At 41.3% G+C, this 21,410-nt stretch overlaps 1 protein-coding gene across 3 annotated transcripts in view; it reads left to right on the top strand.

The window, feature by feature from the left end:
* TBCD (tubulin folding cofactor D) overlaps positions 1-21,410 on the top strand; it is a 117,541-nt gene that overhangs the window by 56,234 nt on the left and 39,897 nt on the right. For all 3 annotated transcript variants that reach the window (XM_041427305.1, XM_041427306.1, XM_041427304.1), the window contains exons 16-23: positions 1,188-1,245; positions 5,516-5,545; positions 8,882-8,967; positions 13,179-13,259; positions 13,985-14,058; positions 14,908-15,025; positions 15,890-15,950; positions 17,298-17,320. In XM_041427305.1, the coding sequence (XP_041283239.1) occupies positions 1,188-1,245; positions 5,516-5,545; positions 8,882-8,967; positions 13,179-13,259; positions 13,985-14,058; positions 14,908-15,025; positions 15,890-15,950; positions 17,298-17,320 (531 nt within the window). The remainder of the gene's footprint in view (positions 1-1,187; positions 1,246-5,515; positions 5,546-8,881; positions 8,968-13,178; positions 13,260-13,984; positions 14,059-14,907; positions 15,026-15,889; positions 15,951-17,297; positions 17,321-21,410) is intronic.

A 21,410-nucleotide genomic window follows, 5' to 3' on the forward strand; every position in this document is an offset into this window, starting at 1 on the left:
CTTCCTGAACACTGGCTCTTGCAGGCTCTGTTGTTTGGATAACCTCCCCTCTCCTCTTGTCTTTGTGGGGATATTGCTCCTGCAGGTAGCAGTAAGAAAGCATTTACTCTCTTTAGAACCCTTTATTGGGGTTTGTTTTCATTTCATTCTGCCTTTCTGGCTCCTGTTTTCCCTAATGGAGATGAACTGAAATTACAGAGGCCAAGCTGACTGTGCATTTCAGAGAAGTGGAACAACACAGTATTCATCACTGTAGGGAACTGATAGCCACTACCCAGGGAAGTTTGATATTATCAGTGTAATTAATATCCTTATGCTGAAGCAAAGCTATCTTGAATTTACTTTTCAGCCCGTATTTATTTCCGGTTTTGCCTGGAGTCAATAAATCATGTAATGAAGAGTTTCAGGGTTTGAAAGGAATAATTTTCTGCTTAAATGATTCTCCTGAAGTGATGTTTATTTGTTGCTGAAGTTAATTGAATGCTGGAGGTGGATTTCTAAAGCTGCAGACTGTGTGTCCTGGGATAGATTCCTTCTCCTGTGTTGTGTAGCACATCTTTGAGCAGCAGCTCTTTTGAGGCACAAGAATTACCCTGTGCAGGGTCACCAGACTTCATGCATGAAGAAATTGTTTAGTATAATAATCCATCTGTCTCTAAAGGGTCACCCTAAAAAACTGCTTTGCAGTTCATCTTGCAGGTTATTTTTTATCAGGATTTGCATGTCGTTTGGTTTTTGTGCCTTGCAGGATGTGACTGTTCTCGTGCAGCTTTCCATTGCTTCACTTGGTGTTGTGTTTGCTCCTTACACAAGACTTGCTGTACATTTGGCTATTGAGAAACTGTATTTCCAAGTTTTCATTTAAAATAGCACCGAGTCTCACATTGGACGTGATTATGCCCAAGTTTTAAACCCCTGCTCTGTTTAAAACCCGTTTGTGTATTCCAGAAATTCCTTTGCTACAGTGGGGTGGCAGTTGTGCTGGGGGAAGTCCACAGCAAACTAGAGGAACAAGAAAGCACAAGGTTACTTCAACTCAGATTTCAGTTCAGCCCTGTGTTTCTAAATAATAATCTCCTTAAAGGACGTGCTGCCTGTCTTGCTTAGAAGGCTGAATGTTGAAATGATGGCATTGCACATTTCTTTTCATAAATTTGGTACTAATGCTCAGTGTTTTATTTCCTCAGTGCATTGGTTATTGCTGCAGTATTTGATCGTGATGTTAATTGCAGAAGAGCTGCTTCTGTAAGTTACCACATCCAGCTTCCATCTCTCTGGTGTTTCGTTGTTTTCAATTAATAATTTGTAGAGTTCATTATATAAAATTACAGTAGAGAGGCAAAATATTATGTTGGGAGCAAAAAAATAGTGTGTTTTTTTAAAATCCTTAGAAGTATCTTGTGAATTTAGATGTTAAATTATATAATCCACAGATGCACATCTGGATTTATGGCTACAGTTAACAGTCTGCTATATTGTTGTCATGATGATCCAGATAAAGTATCTAAGAAAGGATTTTTTAGTCACAAGATCACAGCCAAAAGGGTCCTACATAATACACAGATAGTGGGTTTTTTACACATTTCCAAGCTGGGGGGTTTTGTAAGATTACAATTTCCTGATTGTGCATCAGCTGTTAGTCTTTAATCATGGTAAACTGAAAATTTCTAGAATAATCTCTCTCCTTCAAACAGATTTTTAGTTGTTATATAAAACTCTTTCCATAGGACTGGGAATTTTTAAAAGTGACAAGTCCATTGGTCAGATACTGTTATGCATTGAATAGAACTGACACCAAAGTATATTCTGTGGAAACCTTCTGTAGAAAATATTTATGCTGTTGAGAGTTGAGAGGAGTGTTCTTAAGAGAAATGATGGAAAATTACAAATTTCTGTACTTACAGAATTTGAGAAGAATGGACAACTTGTCTCTGAATATTTAAATCTATGTGTTGTAGACATTGAACTTGCTTTCTTTAAAAAAAAAACCTGTGAATTGTATCTTTTAACAGAAAAACCAAATTATCTTATGCAAATGTAAAAAACTCTACCCTCTAACTGTATGAACTCAAACCAGAACCAAAGAGTGTCTGCCAAAGAACCATGTCTCTGTTCCTGACAATAAATGTCACTGTGAATGTGTTAAAAAAAAAGAAAAAAGAAAAACAATCTTTGCAATACGCACATTGCCAGGTCTGTCTGATTTTTGACTGAGATTTTGCACAGTGATGTGTTTGGAACATCAGGAGGGTTTCTCAGGGGTACCTGGCTAGCATCCTCCCTTTCTGCAGCCCCACCTGTGCTGCTGTTGCAGCTGCTGGATGGAGCTGCAGTGTAATTGCTGGGGAAGTGAGTCAGTGCTTGAGCCCAGCCCAGCTCCTGGCTCTGGAGGGCTCAGAGCAGAGCAAGCCAAGGTGCTGCAGATTGCAGTGCCAGAGCCCTTCCCTTGCTCTACAGCTAACAGCAGCAATGCTGCTTCCCCCACACTTCAGCTCCTGCATTTTAGAAACTGCAATTTGCCATTCTTGGCTGATTTCAGCCCCTTTATTCAAATCACTTCCTCAGAGGAATTCTTTTCCTGAGAGCTGCATGAAACATGAGGGAGCATAGGTGGTTTAAAGTGAATTATTTGTGTGATGCCCAGGAATTGTCCTCAGAATCAAAGTTTATATAGACACCAAGGAGAAATCTTTATAGCACAATTGCCACTACAAGTGTGCTGCTTGCTTTGGTGGCTTGATTTAATTATCAGTGTGTTTCTACCCTTAAACTGGCCATGAGCTGTGTGCTAAACCAGGCCCAAGCTGAGAGCTTAGTGCAGCCTGAGTATCTGCATTTCTAATTACAAAACCCAGCACAGTTCTCCTGGCTTGCCTCCTCTGTGTGGCCCAGGCTCCTGAGCTGTCTGCAAGTCAGCTACCTCCAATCTCAATTTTTTCATTATTCTTTCTAAATCAGAGCTGGTCAAAGTTTGGAATAGTTGTTGGATGGACATTTATGAAATTATTAAAGCCTTTTCTCTTATTTTAGAAAGGCAAAGAAACAGTTTGTGTTTATCAGCCATTATTACAATTTGGAAGAAAAATACCTGGGAGTGCTAAATATTTCCAATCATTATTACAGTTAAACACATATTTAAATAAACAACAGGTTTTACTAGGTTTTCCATCTCTTACAATATGCAATATATTATAATGCAGAGCACCAATAAAATAAAATGGTGAATAGAGACATTTTGAACCCTGAGGTTAGAGAGAATAGAACAAGACTCTGCTTTTGAAGCTCCACAAACATTCTGGGCTGGCTTGTGCAACTCTTTCATGAATAATCAGTATAAGGAATAATCAGATGAATAAGTGATGCTGAATTGGACTCTATTTAGCTCTGACATCTCAAAGAGAGGCTTTTTTTTCCTCGTTTGACTGATAGTGTTTAAAATACCTGGTTTTAAACTAAGTGTTTTTAAAGAATCTTGTAATATTTTTTCTTCAGTTTTTGTGGGAAAGAAAGAAGAGTGTTCAGGTTGGTCCCCTTGGTTCTGGTCTCATGGATTCTTTAAATTAGTATCTTTGTGTCCAGTTTTTCCATCTCCAGAAGGGGATTGTATAAAAACTGAAAAATTACTCTCACAAAACACTTGAAGAATCTGGCATCTCTTAGGAATATGGCCTTTTTTTTGGAATTTCAGGGTTTTACAGATTTTATATCATTTAGGCACTTGTCTGAGCAGCACATTTTTAAATGACACTGTAATGCAGTGGTTGAGCTGTGAAATCCCTTGGATATGACAGAGAGTGTAATACTCACTGAAATATGCCTGTGCTGAGTAAAAAAGGGTTTCAGTAGCATAAAACATAGAATCATCCAAGTGGGAAAAGAGCTTTAAGGTCATCAGGTCCAGCTGTTAACCCAGCACTGCCCAGTCTGTCACTGACCTGGATACACCAGAGTTATCAAAGGAATTTGCATCCCAAACATCCCTTTTTTTTTTTGTGGAATGGGCTAAAAGATGATCACCTAACTGCCTTCTTTCCACCAAGGGGAGCTCAGAGCTGCACAAATAACTGGCTACAGCTTGATGGGATCTGCTTGATCTCCAGAGGGTGCGTGGCATAAAACACAGCCTGTGCCCGCAGTAATGCATTGAGGGCAGCATAAACCAGGAGCTAAAGCTGGAAGAAGAAAGAAATGAATGGTGCAGAGTGACAGGCACCCTGTCCTGGAGTGAGGAGAGGAGGGGAAGAGCCTGTGGCAGCAGCTGGGCTGCAGCAGCAGCAGGGAGCAGCCGCGGGGCACCGCTGCAGCCGCGGGGCACCGCTGCAGCCGCAGCTCCTGCCCCATCCCGGCTGGATGTGCTGCCAGGGGCACTGCTGGCAGCAGGTGGGCTGCCAGGCTGTGCTCCGTGCCCTGAGCTGCCTGCAGCAGCAGGAGCTGCCTGGGCAGGCGTGCAGGGGCTGCAGGCAGGAGCTGAACAGGCTGCAGCACCTCGGGAGGCTCCGGCTCCGTCCCGGCTGGCGTCAGCCCTTGCTCCACCTGCAGAGTGGGATCCTCCTGGGGAGCCAGCTGAACCTGTTGTTGGCACAGGTGGATTAGCACAGGGCTGCTGGAGTTGTGGAGGAAGTACAGAAGCTCTGGCTGTCCGAATTCTTGTGGTGGTTCAGTAAACATTGGTGCTTCTCCCCTGTCCATTAAATACCAGCTGATGAGTGTTGTCCATCCCTGGAAAGCTGTGTGTGCAGAGAGAGTGGCAGTTCCACGGAGAAGGGTCCAGATCACAATGATCTCCCCTCTCTTAAGAGTTAAAGTTGACAGAAGCTTTTATTAGTGCTTAGGATTTTATGGCCTTTAAAGGGATAAAAATAATTGGCTTTTTTTGTGAGAGAGAAAATTCAAGTAGGGAATTAAGCAGATTTTCTTCCGTATGCCATACAAGTAGACAGATCAATTTTCTGGTTGTTTTCATTGCATTTTTGCAAGATTTTGAGTTTATTTAGTGCAAAATACAAGAAACAGACATGAATTTTGTCTTCAAATTTAACAAGCCCAGTATTTCAGCATGCTTTCAGACACATACCCTGCAGATAAATATTGCACTCTTAATGTTTTTTCCCAAAGTTTTCATTGACATTAAAGAATTAAGCTTTGCCCACTCTTAGTAAATGATGTTGAAGTCAGACAAGAGTGAGTTGCCTCGGTTGCTGTTTTCTAAGGTACTGACTTTCCATCCCAGGGCCAGGCCTGGTGTCACTGCTCCCAAGCCCTTGTGTGGGTGTGACAAGTTTAATAAACCTGAATTCTCAAACTGCTGCCAGGCAACGTAGGGCTCCAGGAACAGAGAACGTGGAGATGCAGAAACAGAAAAGCCCTGCAGGCTTGTTCTACTGACAAAGTTTACTTTATTTAAAACAGAAAAGCCATGGGTCATTTATATTGTTGTGTGTTTTGAATTCATCATCTGGTGTTTATCAAAAAGCAAACCTGACTCGTTTTGGTGTGTTTGTTCTCTGTTCCTCAGGCTGCCTTCCAGGAGAATGTTGGGAGACAGGTATGGTGACTTCCCTACATCTTCATTCATTTGTGCCTTGGAGGTTACTGTAAGCATGGAGTACCTAAAATCAAAATTAGACACTATGGCTTTGGAAAAATTGAGGGAAAGAATGTCACAAAATAATTGTTTTCATTATGAGCAGCAAGTTCTTGTGGAATGTTTTTATGAGGTGTGAGTTTTATTTTAGTCTTCCAGTTTGGGAATAAAATGAGCTTACTGGTAATTTTCAGTCCTTCAGAAAAGTAAAACCAGCATTTGAGCTGGTTATTGTACACCCTGGAAACTACAGTGCTTTTAAAGCAGGAAAAGTGCAGGGCTTTTTGTTTTTTTGTTTTTTGGGGTTTTATGTGGTGATTTTTTTGGGTTTTCTTTGTTTTTTTTTTTTTTGTATGGTTTGATTTGGTTTGATTGATCTTCTTGTTTTCAATAGAATCAGACCAGCTTAAGTGGGCTGTGCAGTCATTGCTGTAGTTGGTGGTTCCACAGTAAACAAGGCTCCAGAATCCTCACTCAATTTTTAGGCTTGTGTCTTTTACCATCTAGATATTTTGAGAAATCTGGTACTTTTGGAGGTACCTAAGTCCTTTGGTAAAAAGTATTCTGGTATGTTCCTATGTAACTTAGCAAAATTTAAGTAGTTAAAATCCTCCAGACAGCTTTGATTTTCGGGCTTGGAGGAGGGTAAAGCCTTGGATTTACTGGTTTCTCACCAGGAATTAATAAAGTTGGATATAACTAAGAGAACTAAGAGAGAGAGGAAGCGTGGGGAGGGATGGTTCAGACAGTGCATTCCTGTGAACAGAGCAGGGCATGTGAGCATGGTTAAAGCAATTTTGGTATCAATAAGCTGCTCTTTCAGGGATCTTTGTTAAAATGCTGTCACCTGACAGCATTCCTGAAAATCTCTGTGTTCTGAGCCAGAATTTTATTCCTTTAGAGCTCTGGCTGTTAAACCATCTGTTCATGTATTTCCAGACAGAAGTTAATAGCAGAGGAAGGGTGCAGGAAGACTGGGAAGAAGAGAGGAGGGATTTTTGGTGACCTGACCCAGCTGGGTCTGTGATAAACAGAAGCCAGGATGGCTCTTCTGGGTCTGCAGTTCCTGCCCTGGAGAGGCTGGGCATCACACAGCAGCCTGATTGCAGTGTGAGGTCTGAACAAAGTAAATAACACCTTAGCCTGACTTGGCTCCAGGGGAGAGAGGGCTCCTGGCTGCTGCAGGTTTAGAAGTGCTTCCACCTAGCAAAAATTCCTTTTTTTTTTTAATTTCTGAATCAGAGGAGTACAGTCCATGTTAGTTTACAGCCAGAAGGGTTCCTTACAGACTCTGCTTTGACCCACAACTCAAATGTGTCATCACATGATGATGATTTCAGCCTCTGTGTTGGCACATCAGCAGTGAAACATTGAGTTTTCGTGGCATGGAGGAACTGTCAGGCTCCTGCTGGTTCCTGCAGAAGGTCAGAAGTTTTACTTGCTGAAGCATTCCTTGGTGCCTAGGAAAATGGTTATTTAATGAGCAGATCCACCCTCTGGAGCTCACAGTGTGTTGAAAGAGACACCTTCTCTCTGAATTGGAAGCAGCTGAAACTTATTCTCCACTGAGGTAATAAGGCTGATACTAAATAGGTGGAGAAAAAGGTTGGCCTCACTTGTTCCCTGGTTTCTGCCTCCTTCAGCTTTGTAATTCCACATATCCCAAATCCACAGCTTGCTGATGGCCACAGAAGGAGGCATTGTAAGAATGCCACTCACACTGTGTGTCAGTGTGGGAGCTTTGAAAAATCTGAAGAATTTTTTTGAGCATAAATCATGAGAAATGCAGATACTTCTAATAACACCAGCTTCTGTGTTGGAGAGTTTGAAGTGTTCTGGGAGAACAGAAGCTGTTGGCTGTTCCTGTAAAGCCTGACTGGCTGTGACCTCTGTGTTCCTGAAGTCAGGAATGATGCTGTCTCACCAGCAGGCTTGGTGGCACCGTGCCCTGTGTGAGATGGCATCCAACTGGCACACTCACAGCTGGGGAACAAACAGCAAGGTCCAGCTGGCAGCTAGAACTCAAATTGTTGGCTGAGATTTTCCTTATGGAGTGTGAATCTCTGTCTTCCATTGTGTGTCCTGCTCTTTGGCCTTACATCATCCTGAGGTGTTTCTCATGTACCTTTCTGCCCCTAATCAAGGTTTCATGAGGCTTTTGGACACATCATTCATTTTACCTTTGAGTTACCAAGACTTGCAGGCTTGGATAAGCCATAAATACTCTGTCTCTCCTTGGTCCAGTCAGATTTCAGGCTTTGTTTTTTTGGGAGCACTGGAATTCTGCTTCCCAGAGCGAGACCTTGGCAGCAGCTGGCAGCTCCCACTGCTTCCAGGGTGAACTGCTTCAGTGATTCTCTCTGATGGAGAGATACTTCCCAGTGGCTTTGCATGGCTGGATCCTAATGTGGAAGGGATGAGTGAGCTGTAAACAAAGCTTCATCACATCCCAAACCTGTACTTCCAGGGAGCCTCATTGTTTTAATACCCTCTGAGTGTCCCTTTTGGAGGTGAGTGGAGCCACTGTCAGCTGGCTCTTTTCCATTTGTTTTTCATCGTAGCTCTTGGGTGCTCTGCTGCCTCTGCTGATGCTCTGTTAAACCAGCCAGAGCCAATAAAATTCTGAGTACCTGAATTGGATTGCTTGCATACAGAAATGGAGATTTCTAAGTGGAAATCTCATACTTTGAAAGATAATTTATCTTCTAGAACCAGACTGGTTTGAGAAGTGGTGGCAGAAGTGGGATCCCTCAGTAGGACTCAGTGTTTCAGGCTTTGCTGAGAACCAGTGTTCATTTTAAAAACAAACCAAGCCATTTTTTAGTTTATTAATGAGTCATAACATAGAAGTAGAAACTCCCGTGCACTCTACACGTGATGCACCTCTTGGTGCTTAAATCTCTAATTTTATATTTCATTAAACTCACCTTGTGCCTTCACATAAACTGGAAACATGTTTGTGTTTATCTAAACCCTTCTAGAGGAATCATCTTTGGGTATATACATAGTCATGCATTAGCCAAATATATATTTTGGTATGACTGGAGGTGTGAAGGGAGCTGTTGCATAGTTACTGCCTGCTGCCATTTGCTTAGGCTGTTTATCATTGACTCACAAGCAGAGTGAGGTATTTTGCTGTTTATATATTCAATATCCTTTATGTCTCTAGTGCAAGTGATTTTACTATAAATTAAATTGTATTTTTTCAGTGCTTGGGAGAGTAGCAGGAGGTTTGTTTTCAATCACGTTGCCTATTTGGAATGTATTATACATTTTAAAACAATATTTTGTTTCTAGGGCACTTTCCCCCATGGCATTGACATTCTGACTGCAGCTGATTATTTTGCTGTTGGTAACAGAGCTAACTGTTACTTGACTATAAGGTAAGTTTCCAATTTTTAATTTTCTGAAATATGAGGGACCTCTTGTACCTAATTAAATTCTTGTCTGATTGCCTCACCTTATTGATTGTTTAATACTGATGGTTTTAAGTAAATCAAAATTGTGGTTTTATTTTTTTGATGACTGATTATCAGTGTGAGGCAGAGTGAAAACAGGGCCATGATTTCCTTGGCAATGAGGAGGAAGCAGCCAGGAGGTGTCACAAAACTGTCTGAGCTGCTCAAGGCTGGACAAGATGAAGTTTGGAGAGTTGTAGTCAAAGGAGAGGCTGTTATGATGGCAGACAGACTCTGATATGGGGAAAAATCAGGTTATACCCATTGGAAATAAACAGTTTGCCCAAGTTGTTGAATGTTACTATGATATTCTCTGAAAAATCCCTTCACCAGGATTTTTTCTCCTGGGAAGCTGAGAAGCCTCAGAGGAAAAGAAAAACAATATTATCTGATTTGCTTCTCCTGTTTTTCTGCTTTAAAATGTGGCAGGTGCATGTTTGATTTGTTCCATGTGAATTGGTTTTACTTAATAACCAATCATGGTCCAGCTGTGCCAGACTCTCTGAGGAGTCACAACTTTTTATTATTCATTCTTTTCTAACTTTCTGATGTATCTTTTTCTCTATAGTTTAGTATAGTTTTAATACAGCATTTATTTTAATATAACATCATAATATAATAAATCAACCTTCTAAGAATATGGAGTCAGATTAATCTCTTCCCCCATCCTGGAACCCTCACAACCACAACAGCTGAATTTGTGGTCTGTGCACAGACCTTGAGCTGCAGTGCTTGTGTTAGCTCAGTGGAAAGCTGGCCACAGTGTGCAGTAATGTCTGAAAAACCCAACTGATCTCTGCAGTACAGTCTGCAAAGAGCAGGTGGAAGCACCCAAACTGGGCTGGTCATAAACCTGGAATACAGAGTCAGCTCTGGAAACACAGAGCTGCTGACATCAGGGCAGTCGGGAGCCAAACTGGATGGCCAGAAGGAGCAGAAAATTGCATTTCCTCACGAGGAAATGACGAAGAGCAGGGGCTGGTTGTGGCTTGAGTCGTCTCAGACAGCGTGTGTGTCCAGAGCCAGGGTGGGGAGAGCAGCCCAGCACACCCAGGTGAGTCAGCCCTGCTGGAACAGGGCAGGACACTGCCCCGTGGGGCTGCCCAGGGCCCAGCAGCTCACAGAGGCTGGAGCAGAGCATGTCCTTGGGGCCATCAAAAACTGCACACAGGCACATCCTGGGTCCTGCTTTGGGACTTCCACTTTTGTCCTTGAGATGGAGACAGTCCAGAGCCACACACTCCATTTTCAGGAGGCTTCAGACTGTTTTTATTCTAGCATGCATGCTTTTTGTACATTCTTACAAAACTCATAAGTGTATTCATTGGTCAGGAAAGACAAAGTGCTCATTGGAACAGGCAGTTGCAGGTTTCTCTTATTTATCCTTTCTTTCTTGGCTTTTATGTCAATGACCTTGGTAGAAAATTCTTTCAGGGGTAAACATGGATCCTCTGATCAAACCTCTCTGGCTCACATGAGTCACTGTAAAACCTCTTCCACATCCACTGGGAGATTTTTAATTCATACTGGAACCCTGTGTCTTCACCTTGACTGGTTTTTTATCGATCTGTGCACCTCTGCATTGTCCTTTCAGTGCAGAATCATTTCAGTGTGCTCATACCCTCACCTTTCACCCACTGTCAGCCCTTCTGGGGTCCCCACCCTCCTCCCACAGCCTTCCCCAGAGCTGCTCCTACGGGAGATGGGGAAATGCAGCAGCCTGGTGTGTCCCTGCTGCTCGACATCCCTGGGGGTGGCATCCATGGGACTTCTGAAACTCGGGGCTTTTGTACTGATACAGAACTGAAAACATTCAAAAGTGACACAGCTGCTCTTATTTCCTCTCTTCTATAATTCTGGCTTGTAGGCTGATTATGTTGCTTTGACTTTTCAAGAACTGAATTGGTAATTTAAGTTGGTTTTTTTTAACTTCTTTTACTGTGATTTCCACAGTTTTTGTACAAGTGCCACGTACCTATATGAAAATATTTTTACTGTTGATTTCTTTCTTTAAACTGTTCAGCAAGAGGAATAAATTTGTAAATCTTTTTGTAAATAGCCTTATGCACTTAGAAGCTTGATTCTCTGAAGCCATCTTCAGTGCCATTAATCAAACTAGTTTTTTGTAAAATATTTGCCATCTCATTCACTCTATTACTTCCACAAAATATCACTGCTCTTCAAGCAGGCTGTCATTACTCAGGTCAATACTTAAGTTACTTGGATATTTCCTTATTTTTCCCTGAGTAACATTAAGGGAAAAGGCACCCAGGTATATATTTGGCTACTCAGAGAACACATACCATGATAATGTTGAGCAATAAAAGCTCATTAAAAAACAAAAGTGTCAATTTCTGCAGCTGAATTTGGTTCATAAATGATGATGGTGTTCCAGTAAAGGGGCAATATCATGTATATTTACAAATATTTTTGTGTGTGTGTATAAATAATTGTTTAGAGCCTTTCAAATCTAAATATTTTAATGAGGTTTTTCACACTGGGTGCCCTTTTTGCTGATGGTATTTGGAGGATTCAGCTCAAATTTCATAATACATTTCTGAGGATGGAAAGTCAAGGAAACCTATTTTATATGAGCTGGCAGTAAAGAGATGATGTGATTCCAGGAGTTCTGAGCTTGGTACAAGCAGAGTTAAGATAAAAGCTGCTTAACCTGAGTGGGGTACAGAAATCCAACCAGGAAATGCAGAAATGCAAGGATTCTTGCATTGCATTCTCAGTAGGGCACAGAAGGTGAGGGCTGTAGTTAAAGATAGTTACAAACTAAAACTCAAAGTGGGATTTAGCTACACCTGTGACCCAAGAGGTTGATTTTAGCTGGGCAAGGAAGTTCAATTAAAGTGGTTGACAAGAGTGGTGGATGCTAAAACTGGGACTCAGAAAAGCAACTACAAAGAAGAGATGGGAGCTCAGACATGGCACGGGAAATGTGTCTGCATTGTGTGTTCCTACAGAGGAGGGAAAGGACCTGGAGATATAAATTTTATATTTATTTATATTATATTTTATTATATTTATATATCTCTGCTGGCATCAACAACAGAATTATATGTTTATTTATATTATATTTTATATGTTTATATTTTATTATATTTATATATCTCTGCTGGCATCAACAACAGTTTGAACCAAGTGTCAAATCCTTCTCTAGGGCTCAGTAAGGGTGCTTCTGTGTGCAGTGTTGGTTCAAGTAACTGAAGTCTGGCTGTGGATTTAAGGATTCTCTCTCTGATGAATTCCATAGATATCATGGTGGAACTTGTGGCAGTTTTTGGTTTTTCTCTTTGCTTCTGACTGCACACAGCTATATCAGTGGAACACCATTATAGCTGCAAAGTTAATCAAAGATCTGAACAGGTGAAAACTAAGGTAGTCCATGAGTCCCTTTGTGCCCTTCTGACACAAAGTCCTGCTGATTGTTGGGCCTCCCAAGGTGATTTAACACTCATTAGATGTACTGAAAAAACATTTCCCTTCTCTTGTGTTGACCTTGGCTTTCCATAGCTGATGCTTCTGCAGATTGGAAGTGTGGCTGTGAGTGAGGCAATGCAGGCTCCCTGATCAGTGCTGCTGTTCCTTCCATCTCACACCTGAGCTCTGCAGCTTCCACAGCTTTTGTCACAATTCACTTCCTGCATAGCTCTGATTTTTAGGGAGGACAAATGGAAAGCCCCTTTTCCATTTTGGGCCATTGTATTTAGGAAGATGTAACATTTCTGTAACTTATTTCTCCTCTGTCTTGTAGTTGATATCAGTGATGTGTTTCTCCAATCTGAAATAATTATTCAAGTTAATATACACATCTGGATTTTCTGGAATGTGACATTGGGATTCAATGTCAAGCTTGTTGTATGTAGAGCAGGTTTTAGAAACAATCTGAAAGTTTTACAGAAGTGGTTTTAAGTTTTTTCAATAATTCAGAATATTTCCCATCCTGTCATTCAGCTGCATCCCATTTAGGAGAAGACTAAATTTAAGTAATTTTTTGGTTGGCTTAAAACCAGAGGATTTAAACCTTTGGAATAGGCTGTGCTAAAATGCACACAGATATTGGTTCTGTACTGTCTGTCTCTGGACTATATTTGTAACCTATATCTGTTGTTTTTTTATTTTTTCAGTGTGTATATTGCTGGCTTTCCTGAGTACACACAGCCAATGATTGATCATTTAGTTAACATGAAGATTAACCACTGGGATGGGTAAGTTCATAAAATCTAATTATTAATATCCAGGAATTGGCTGTTCTGCATAAATTTTCCTACTTCTGTAGATTACTTCTATAAATTTTACTCACACTTGACTTTGCAGCAGCATTTGAGTGAAGGGAGCTGGGCAAGTAGTAGGTGATATCATCTGTACCTCCCAAGCAAAATGTCACTTAAGCAGCTTTATGAATTTTGTCTTTTGGCCATGACCTCAATCTGTTAATAGATTAATAAAACCCATTTATATGGTATATGGTGTATGTGAGGGGTAAACACTGTCACCATACAATTATCCTAATTAAAGCAGATTTCATGCATAGAGATGGTGCTTACTCACATTCAGTGTTCATGGAGATTGAAATGTGTACATATCACACAAGTGAGATTGTATCAGTGCTGATCACAGTTTGCATCATGAGAAATAATCACAGTTTGCTGCACTGTCCCTGCCAGTGCTCAGAACAAGCCCTGAGGCCCCACCAGCCCCACTGGTGTTTTTCCCTGACTCTCTGGGCTCTTTTCACTCCACTGAAAGCTGGCTGCTGGCTGGCTGCTCTTTGCTTTGGCTGGCTTTTTTACGGGGGGAAGCTTAGGATGGACAGAGAGGATTGTAATTCTGAATATTTGTTTTGATTGGGGGCAGAAGTCCCTTCCTCATGTTATTTCTTTAGCACATTGCTTCTACTGACTTGCTAACCCTCAGAAATGCTTTCTTACAGCGTTATTCGAGAACTTTCCACCAAAGCTCTGCATAACATCACTCCCCAGGCCCCTGAGTACATGGCAAATGTGGGTAGGTACCAGCTGAGCTCTGCCCAGCCAGGCTGAACTTAGGCAAGACAAACCTACAAAGAGCTAATAAACCTACTTAATAAAAATTAAGATTTCCCCTGCCACTTAATACAGTGTAGTGACCCTTATGGCTTTACCCATTTTTAGGTTTTACGCAAATATTATAAATTACTGCCAGATTGTTTTTTTATCTGGGGCCTTTGACAGCTGGCTGCACTGGACTCTGCTGGTTCTGAGGTGAATAAATGGGTGCAGATTTGTGGGAACAGCTCCAGCAGCTACCCCTCCAATTCCCAGCTCCTGCTTTGATGTTGTAAAGGGTGGGGGATCTGTTTTGTCTTGTCCAGCCTGACACCTGCAGAATTCCTTTCTGACTGTGTGTGAAACCAGATGTTCCTTAGCAGGAGCCCAGGGTCCTTTGCTGAGCCCGTTGCTGATGCTGAGGTCTGGGAAGCCTGGCAGATTTTCCATGTGGCTGAAGGCAGTGCCCAGCCCCTGAGCAGCTGCGGTGCAAGACCTTGCCTGGGCTCCTCTCCTGGTCAGGAAGGTGCCACTTAACATGGAAATCAAATCCCACCCATTTCCCTGACTGCTCAGCCAGCTCAGTGCCCAATAGCAATGTTCTTTTATTTGCTCCAGCCAGGGAGGTGGTTGGGAGTGTAAAATAGCTCAGTGTGGTTTGTCAGAATTTACTGCATTAAAACTTGTTTTTCCAAAGTGGCCAGGATATTTGACTTTACAGAAATGCTTTTCCAGTGTTCTTTCTAGGCAGGCAAAATTACAGTTAGAGCTGTGATCTGTCACTAGGTTTGTTTAAAAAAGAATGAATTAATTATTTAATCTCTTTCAGTTTTGCCAAGACTTCTGCCTTTATCAGTGGGCTCAGATCTGCACACACGCCATGGGGCAATCCTTGCCTGTGCTGAGATCACCCATGCTCTGTGTAAACTGGCACAAGAGAATAATAGGTATTAATGCAAGATTATCTAGACTATAAATTTTCCTTTCATGTCTGCTCTGTTAAAAGCTTCCTGAATACAATTATGGAAATCTTCATCTCACTGAACTGGCTTTCCATTGAATTTTTGTTTGTTTTTATGAGTGATGCTGAGCTTTCACGTTTTATTCAGTGATTTAAGACTTCAGTTTTAAATTCATAATGAAGAGACAGAGATCCTTTGTTGCCTTACTTGGAGAATTGATCAGTTAAATGCAGATTAATTCCTTTTCCCTGTAAATGTGCTGTCATCCTGGGTAGGGACAGTCTTTTGTCTTCAGAGTTGGAGAAAAACCTCCTTAGTGTTGGAGAAAAACCTCCTCAAGCAGCTCATTGAGTTAGACTGATTATGAATGCTGGTCCAGGTATATATAAATATCTGTATATTTACACACACGCTTGCCAGCAGTGTCCATCAAAAGAATTTTTGTTCAATAAAAAAAGACAGATCATTTTTAGTAGTAGGAAGTACTTGAAATAGATGGAAAAATCACAGAAGTGTTGGAGTCTAAAAATACAACTGATCTGAGAAGGGTTATCAGTGTATTGGCAATGATAATTGCCTGATATATATATATATATATATAGGCTGTTATTAGGAAGTGACCCTGATTTTTTTATAAGCCTTTTAGAATAGTTTTATGTGTGATAAGGAAAGCATTTCTGTTGCTATGTTTGCTGAACTATTTAAAAATAAATATTATGTGTTTCTGTGGAGCATAGTTTGAAAATCAAATGATTGTTTTTTTGTTTGAAAGTACAATGATGTTATGGGAAAAAATTATTTGCAGCATGATGAGGAAATCTGTATTAAACATTTTGTATACTTTTACAGATCTGTCACATACTATTTCCCTGAAAAATCATTGGAGGGGCTCAAGCAAATTCACCAAGAGGTTTGTAACCAGCATAAATCTATTTTTACCCTGGAATACTGCATGATTTTTAACAAAGATCCACAACTAAGGCAGCTGTTCACCTTCCTCAGCCCCGTGCCAAGAGTGAACCTTGTGCTGGTGGTTTGGACAGCCCAGGCTCTGGGACAGCTGTTTGTCCTGGTCCCTGTGTCCTACAGTGACACTGGGGGCTCTTGTGCCTCTTGCTGAGCCCCCAGCTCTGATGCTGGAAATTACATTTCTGAAATGCCTTAGGGTTTTTTGGTCCCTTGTCCCTCTGCCTTTGCTCCCCCTTCATCCTCCTGACTGCCTGTGGGGTAGCTGTGCTCAGGGGACGTTTGGTGAGCCCATTCCTTGTCCCTGCATCCATAATTTCCTGTTTATAGCCCTCAAAAGTCATATTCTGCATTTCAGTTGGTACATTGTCTGTATCACTGCCTATGCTAAAGGAAGCCTTGTCCTGCTCAGAGCACTTCCCAATACTTCTGGGGAGAGAATTTTCCTTCATTTTTCCCTTTCATTTTCGGTCCTCCCTTGGTGCTGGGTTTTTCATCCCAGCATGGAGCAGACAGTAGTCCAGCATTCAGGCTCCTGCAGGATCTGTAGGAGCTTTAGTGCCAGCTCTGGTGTGCTGGCACACTCCCCCCTTCACCCACCAAAGCCCACAGGTGCCTCTCTAGTTCTGGGCACAGCTCAGAGCTGCTGCCACAGGTTGGAAAAGCACCTTTGTTCTCCTTTAACTTCCTCTTGCTGAAGTGCCTGAAAGCTTGGTCAGCATATCTCTGCACTCACAGTGGCCTTAACTTGTTATGGTGCAGTAGCATAAACTCTCCATTTTAAATAATCTGGAAGTTTTTTGGCTTTTACTGCATAGAAGTATGATGATCTCTGATTTTTTTACAGTGGCTTGCTGTAACATTAAGAATTAAGTAAGATTTTTCTGTCATATTTAAGCCTTTAAATTTTTAAGTTTTTTTCTGTTCAATCTGTAGTTTCCAAAGTTATTTTCAGTGATCAAACAATGCAGCCTATCATCATTCTGAAAGGGCCAGAAGCAAATCTATTTTAAAAACCCAAACTGGCTTCCAGGGTATTTGCAGGAGCAGCTTAAGTTTGGAATTCAGGAAATTAGTGCTTTATGTGTTGTTGGGTTTTTTTGAAAACAAAGTTCAAATGGATATAGAGAAGTTGTTTTAAAGAGGTTTTCCCTTTGAATTTTATTTTTTAAATTAACTGAAGTTTTGCACAGCTCACAGTATATGGCGTTGCATGTGAGGGGAAAAATTGGATCAACATTTGGATCAAACAAACTCAATTAAAATATGTGTTACTTTTTTTTCCCTCCAGCTTTGCAGTCGTCAGTTGTACAGGTAAGAAAAAAGATGCAAACCCATCATTTTTCATCTTGGAAAATGTCAGCTAAAGGGACTGAAACCAGGATCTGGGAGGTGTTTTGTACAATTAGTGACCTTTTCCTTGTCCTTTCCCATTTCCCTTTTCCCTTTTCCCTTTTCCCTTTTCCATTTCCCTTTTCCCTTTCCCATTTCCCTTCCCTCCTGTTTTCCCCCTTGTTTTTCCTCCTGTTTTTTCTCTTTTTGCCCCTTCCCTTCCTGTCAGCTCCTCTCTGAGTTCCAGAATTCCTTTCTCCATCCTGTGTGACAGGCAGGACAGGAGCATTGCAAAAGGTTCAGGGCAATTTTTCAACTCTTGCGACAAAGAAAATGTAAATGAGTTTTCACTAAGTTGTTTTTCATTTTTTCCCATTTCCCGGAGGTGTTTTGTACAATTAGTGACCTTTTCCTTGTCATTTCCCATTTCCCTTTTCCCATTTCCCTTTTCCCATTTCCCTTTTCCCATTTCCCTTTCCCATTTCCCATTTCCCTTTTCCCATTTCCCTTTCCCATTTCCCTTCCCTCCTGTTTTCCCCCTTGTTTTTCCTCCTGTTTTTTCTCTTTTTGTCCCTTCCCTTCCTGTCAGCTCCTCTCTGAGTTCCAGAATTCCTTTCTCCATCCTGTGTGACAGGCAGGACAGGAGCATTGCAAAAGGTTCAGGGCAATTTTTCAACTCTTGCGACAAAGAAAATGTAAATGAGTTTTCACTAAGTTGTTTTTCATTTCCTATTTGATGAAGCTTCCAGGAAATTACGGGATATTGCTTAAGGAACTGTTAAGTAAATGTGAATTAAAACTGGTGTGTGTCTTCAGAGTTTGATTCTAAATTGAAGGAAATGAAATCATAATGACTTGTGTTCCCTAATAACTGCATATGCAAGTGAGGGTTTTTCCTCTCACTGGCAGTTTTTGGTCATTTTTACTTCACTTCTTCACAAGTGCCTTCCCTGAAAACAGTAAACCTGTTTTTTATGTAATTATTAATTACAGGTTGGAAAAAAAAATTATGCAAGTTTTTTAATCATGAAGCTTTCTGAAAAAATGATAAAATTTACTTCTTGAGGGGTCATTTAGAGAAATGTGGCACTTCCAGCCCTGAGTGAGCTTGGGCTGCTGGATAGGCTTAGTGCTGATACTGTATATTCATGTCTTTGTGGGTGGCTCTCTTGGCTTCCATAAATTCTTTAATGTCAGGGTGGAGCTTGGGTGTAATTTGTTTTTGTCATAATGTGCACTTCTTGCTCTTAATGGTATTTATAAGATGCCTACAGAAATGTTTTTGTTCTAGATAAGGGTTCTAATTCAACTCCAGGCAGGATTGATTCACTGCTGTTTGCTCTCATACTTAGCTGAGACAGAGATGTCTGCCCTAATCCATATTGTAAAATATCAGTGTGCATAAAATATTTTAAAATGGAACAAGAAAAATAAACTAGGTTATAAAAACAAACCAACAATTTGAGTGTTGCTGGGCAAGCATTTAGTGAAACAAGCCAGACTTGTTTCATGATGAGTAATTATTGCACATAATATTCCAAAGATTTCCATTTGAGAAATTGCTACCGGGAATTTTCAGTGTTAAAAACATCTTGGAGGAATGTTGAAACCTGTGGTTTTTTATTTGTATTTCAGGATTTTAAACTGTATTAACAAAGAGCATCTGGCCACATGTCTCAGCTGTTTATTAGATGTTTTGCTTTCACTTCTGGCCACTAAACTGCCTTGTCAGGGACTGCAGGGATTTTCATGCTTTGATCAAGCTGTTCTAGGGAATTTTTTTGCCATCTGAGAAAGGGAAAAGGAAGTAAAGTGTAGAAATGTTGGATTTTGGGGTTTTGAAATATTTTTTTACAAAGTTGCAATTTATAAATTTTAAGCTGGAAAATGGGTCATGAGTTTCTTGGTTGTCTGATTGTGTTGAATGCATAAGGACCTCAAGTCAAACAAGAGAAAACCAAATGCTCTAATGGAAACATTCATGGAGCTGCTCTACCATCTTTGTTTAGCAATTCTTGCACCATCTTTAACCTGATTTTGAAAAATGGCCATTAATTATCCTTTACACAATCCTGTTTTGAGTTCTCCTGCAGCCAGTCTCAGTGTTGAATATACTCAAAGCATTCAAATTTATTTATTCTAATCACAGAAAATCCCATCTTCCACCATATTACCAGATTTTTTTTTTAAACACAAGTATTTTTCTGTCCTCCTGCAGAAGTCCTCTTTGGGTTTACCACAGTACAAAGGAGCCTGCAGGTCCAGGCACATCAGAGTGCACTTCCTGCCATTAGCCTTGATCCTGACACATCTGATGCACTGGTTTGTCTGGAGGAGCTGGTTGCTGGGAGCATTTGCATGTGGACTTCCAGCTGTGGGTTGTGCAGGAGTTTCTGGGTTTCTGTGTGGGGGTTACACCAAGGAATATGCAAACCATGCCCTGTAGAGCATCTGCCTCCTGTGCCTGTTTAGGGCTGTACAGCTTGTGAAGGTACAAAAAGTGTGCTGTGTTTTATTTGTTTTAAATGGTATTTTTATGTATAAAAACCTGAGATGAGAACTTGTGGCATCTTCAGCTGTGTTACCTGGGTTAGGAAATCACTGCTGCTTTAAGCACAGACAGTAGTCAGCCTGATGTCCATTCTGCTTCCACTGCACCAGCATGGTTAGTAGCTGGTTTTTTGTAGCAGATCTATTTCTGTTGTGCATCTGAGACCTTGGACTCATTCTCAACACTCCTTCTCTCAAGTGACAAGTGATAGGAAAGAGGAAATGGCCTTAAGCTGCATCAGGGAATGTTATTAAATTGATGTTGGAAAAATACTTCACTCAAAAGATTTATGCAATCCTTGCACAGATTACCCAGGGCAGTGGTGCAGTCAACATCCCTGGTTTTTACTGTCTAGAAAACCTAGCTTTAAAATACATGTTAAAAAGGGTTTTGTTTAAAAGGTTTTAACACATTTAAAAGATGTGTTAAAAGGGTTAGGTTGGTCTTGGCAGAGGTTGGATTCAATGATCTTATAAAGGTCTTTCCCAACCTAAATAATTCTGTGATTCAATATGAACAGTCTTTAAGAAAGCAGTATTTTAACAGGAGTTTTGTTAAGATTCTCTGACCCTGCCTCATCTGGTCTGAGGTTCTGGAGTGACTCTTCAGCTGATCAGATGTTCAGTATTATTGCCACTGCTAGAGATGAAGGGATGGGACTGTTTTCAGGCTAAGAACGATTTATTGCCCAGATAAACATCAATTACGGAGGCTGTGGGATTTTAGAGGAGTAAGCATTCGGCCGTAGCTCCAGAGTAGTCACAAATTCTGTTACAAGGCAATACAGAACTTTCTAAACCAATAGACAGTTGCCACAGAATTCATTTTGCTTTCCTAACCTATCCCCTTTACTTACTTCTGCTGTACTGTGGATACTTTTATCTAATGAGGTTCTAACTCCCCTGCACACATATGCTTCTGTTTTAACTTCTAAACTCTTGGCTTATTCCATACAACCACACCCCTACATTATAAACCCTTCACCATTTTATCAGTACAGCTTCTCACTTACTTAAGGCATATTTTTACTTACAACTATGGAAATAGAAGTTTATTATTTTTCTGCTTAATATCTGTGCATTGTATTTTTACATCAAACCAATTTTTACAGATCAAACTCTCCAGTGTCTGTGGAAGTTTCTGTTCTTCCCATTCCCACAGTTCAGAATATTTTTTAGCTTCCTTGTAGCCAGCTGTGGCTCTGACACCAGCGGCTGAATGCCCAGAAGACCAGGAGTGGGTCTGGCAGTGCAGGGCTGCCTGCAGTGCTCTTGGTGTCCCGGCAGATGCCGTGTCCAGCCCTCCGGGCTCCCATCCCGGCTGGATGTGTGGCGATGCTGGCCAGCGCCTCCCGTGCAGCGCGCTCCGAGCTCACCCCGCGGCTCTGCAGGGGCCGCCCGGGTGTGCAGCACGGCGGCCGCGGCAGCCCAGCGGGTCTGGGAGCCTGGAGTGGCAGGCGGTGTCAGTCGGAGCGGCTGCTCGCGAGTTTGGAGCGGAGTGAGGCAGCCCGCGGGTGCTGAC

The sequence above is a fragment of the Onychostruthus taczanowskii genome, unplaced genomic scaffold, assembly GCF_017590055.1.
Source record: "Onychostruthus taczanowskii isolate IOZ18803 unplaced genomic scaffold, ASM1759005v1 scaffold99, whole genome shotgun sequence".
NCBI classification, from domain to species: Eukaryota; Metazoa; Chordata; class Aves; order Passeriformes; family Passeridae; genus Onychostruthus; species Onychostruthus taczanowskii.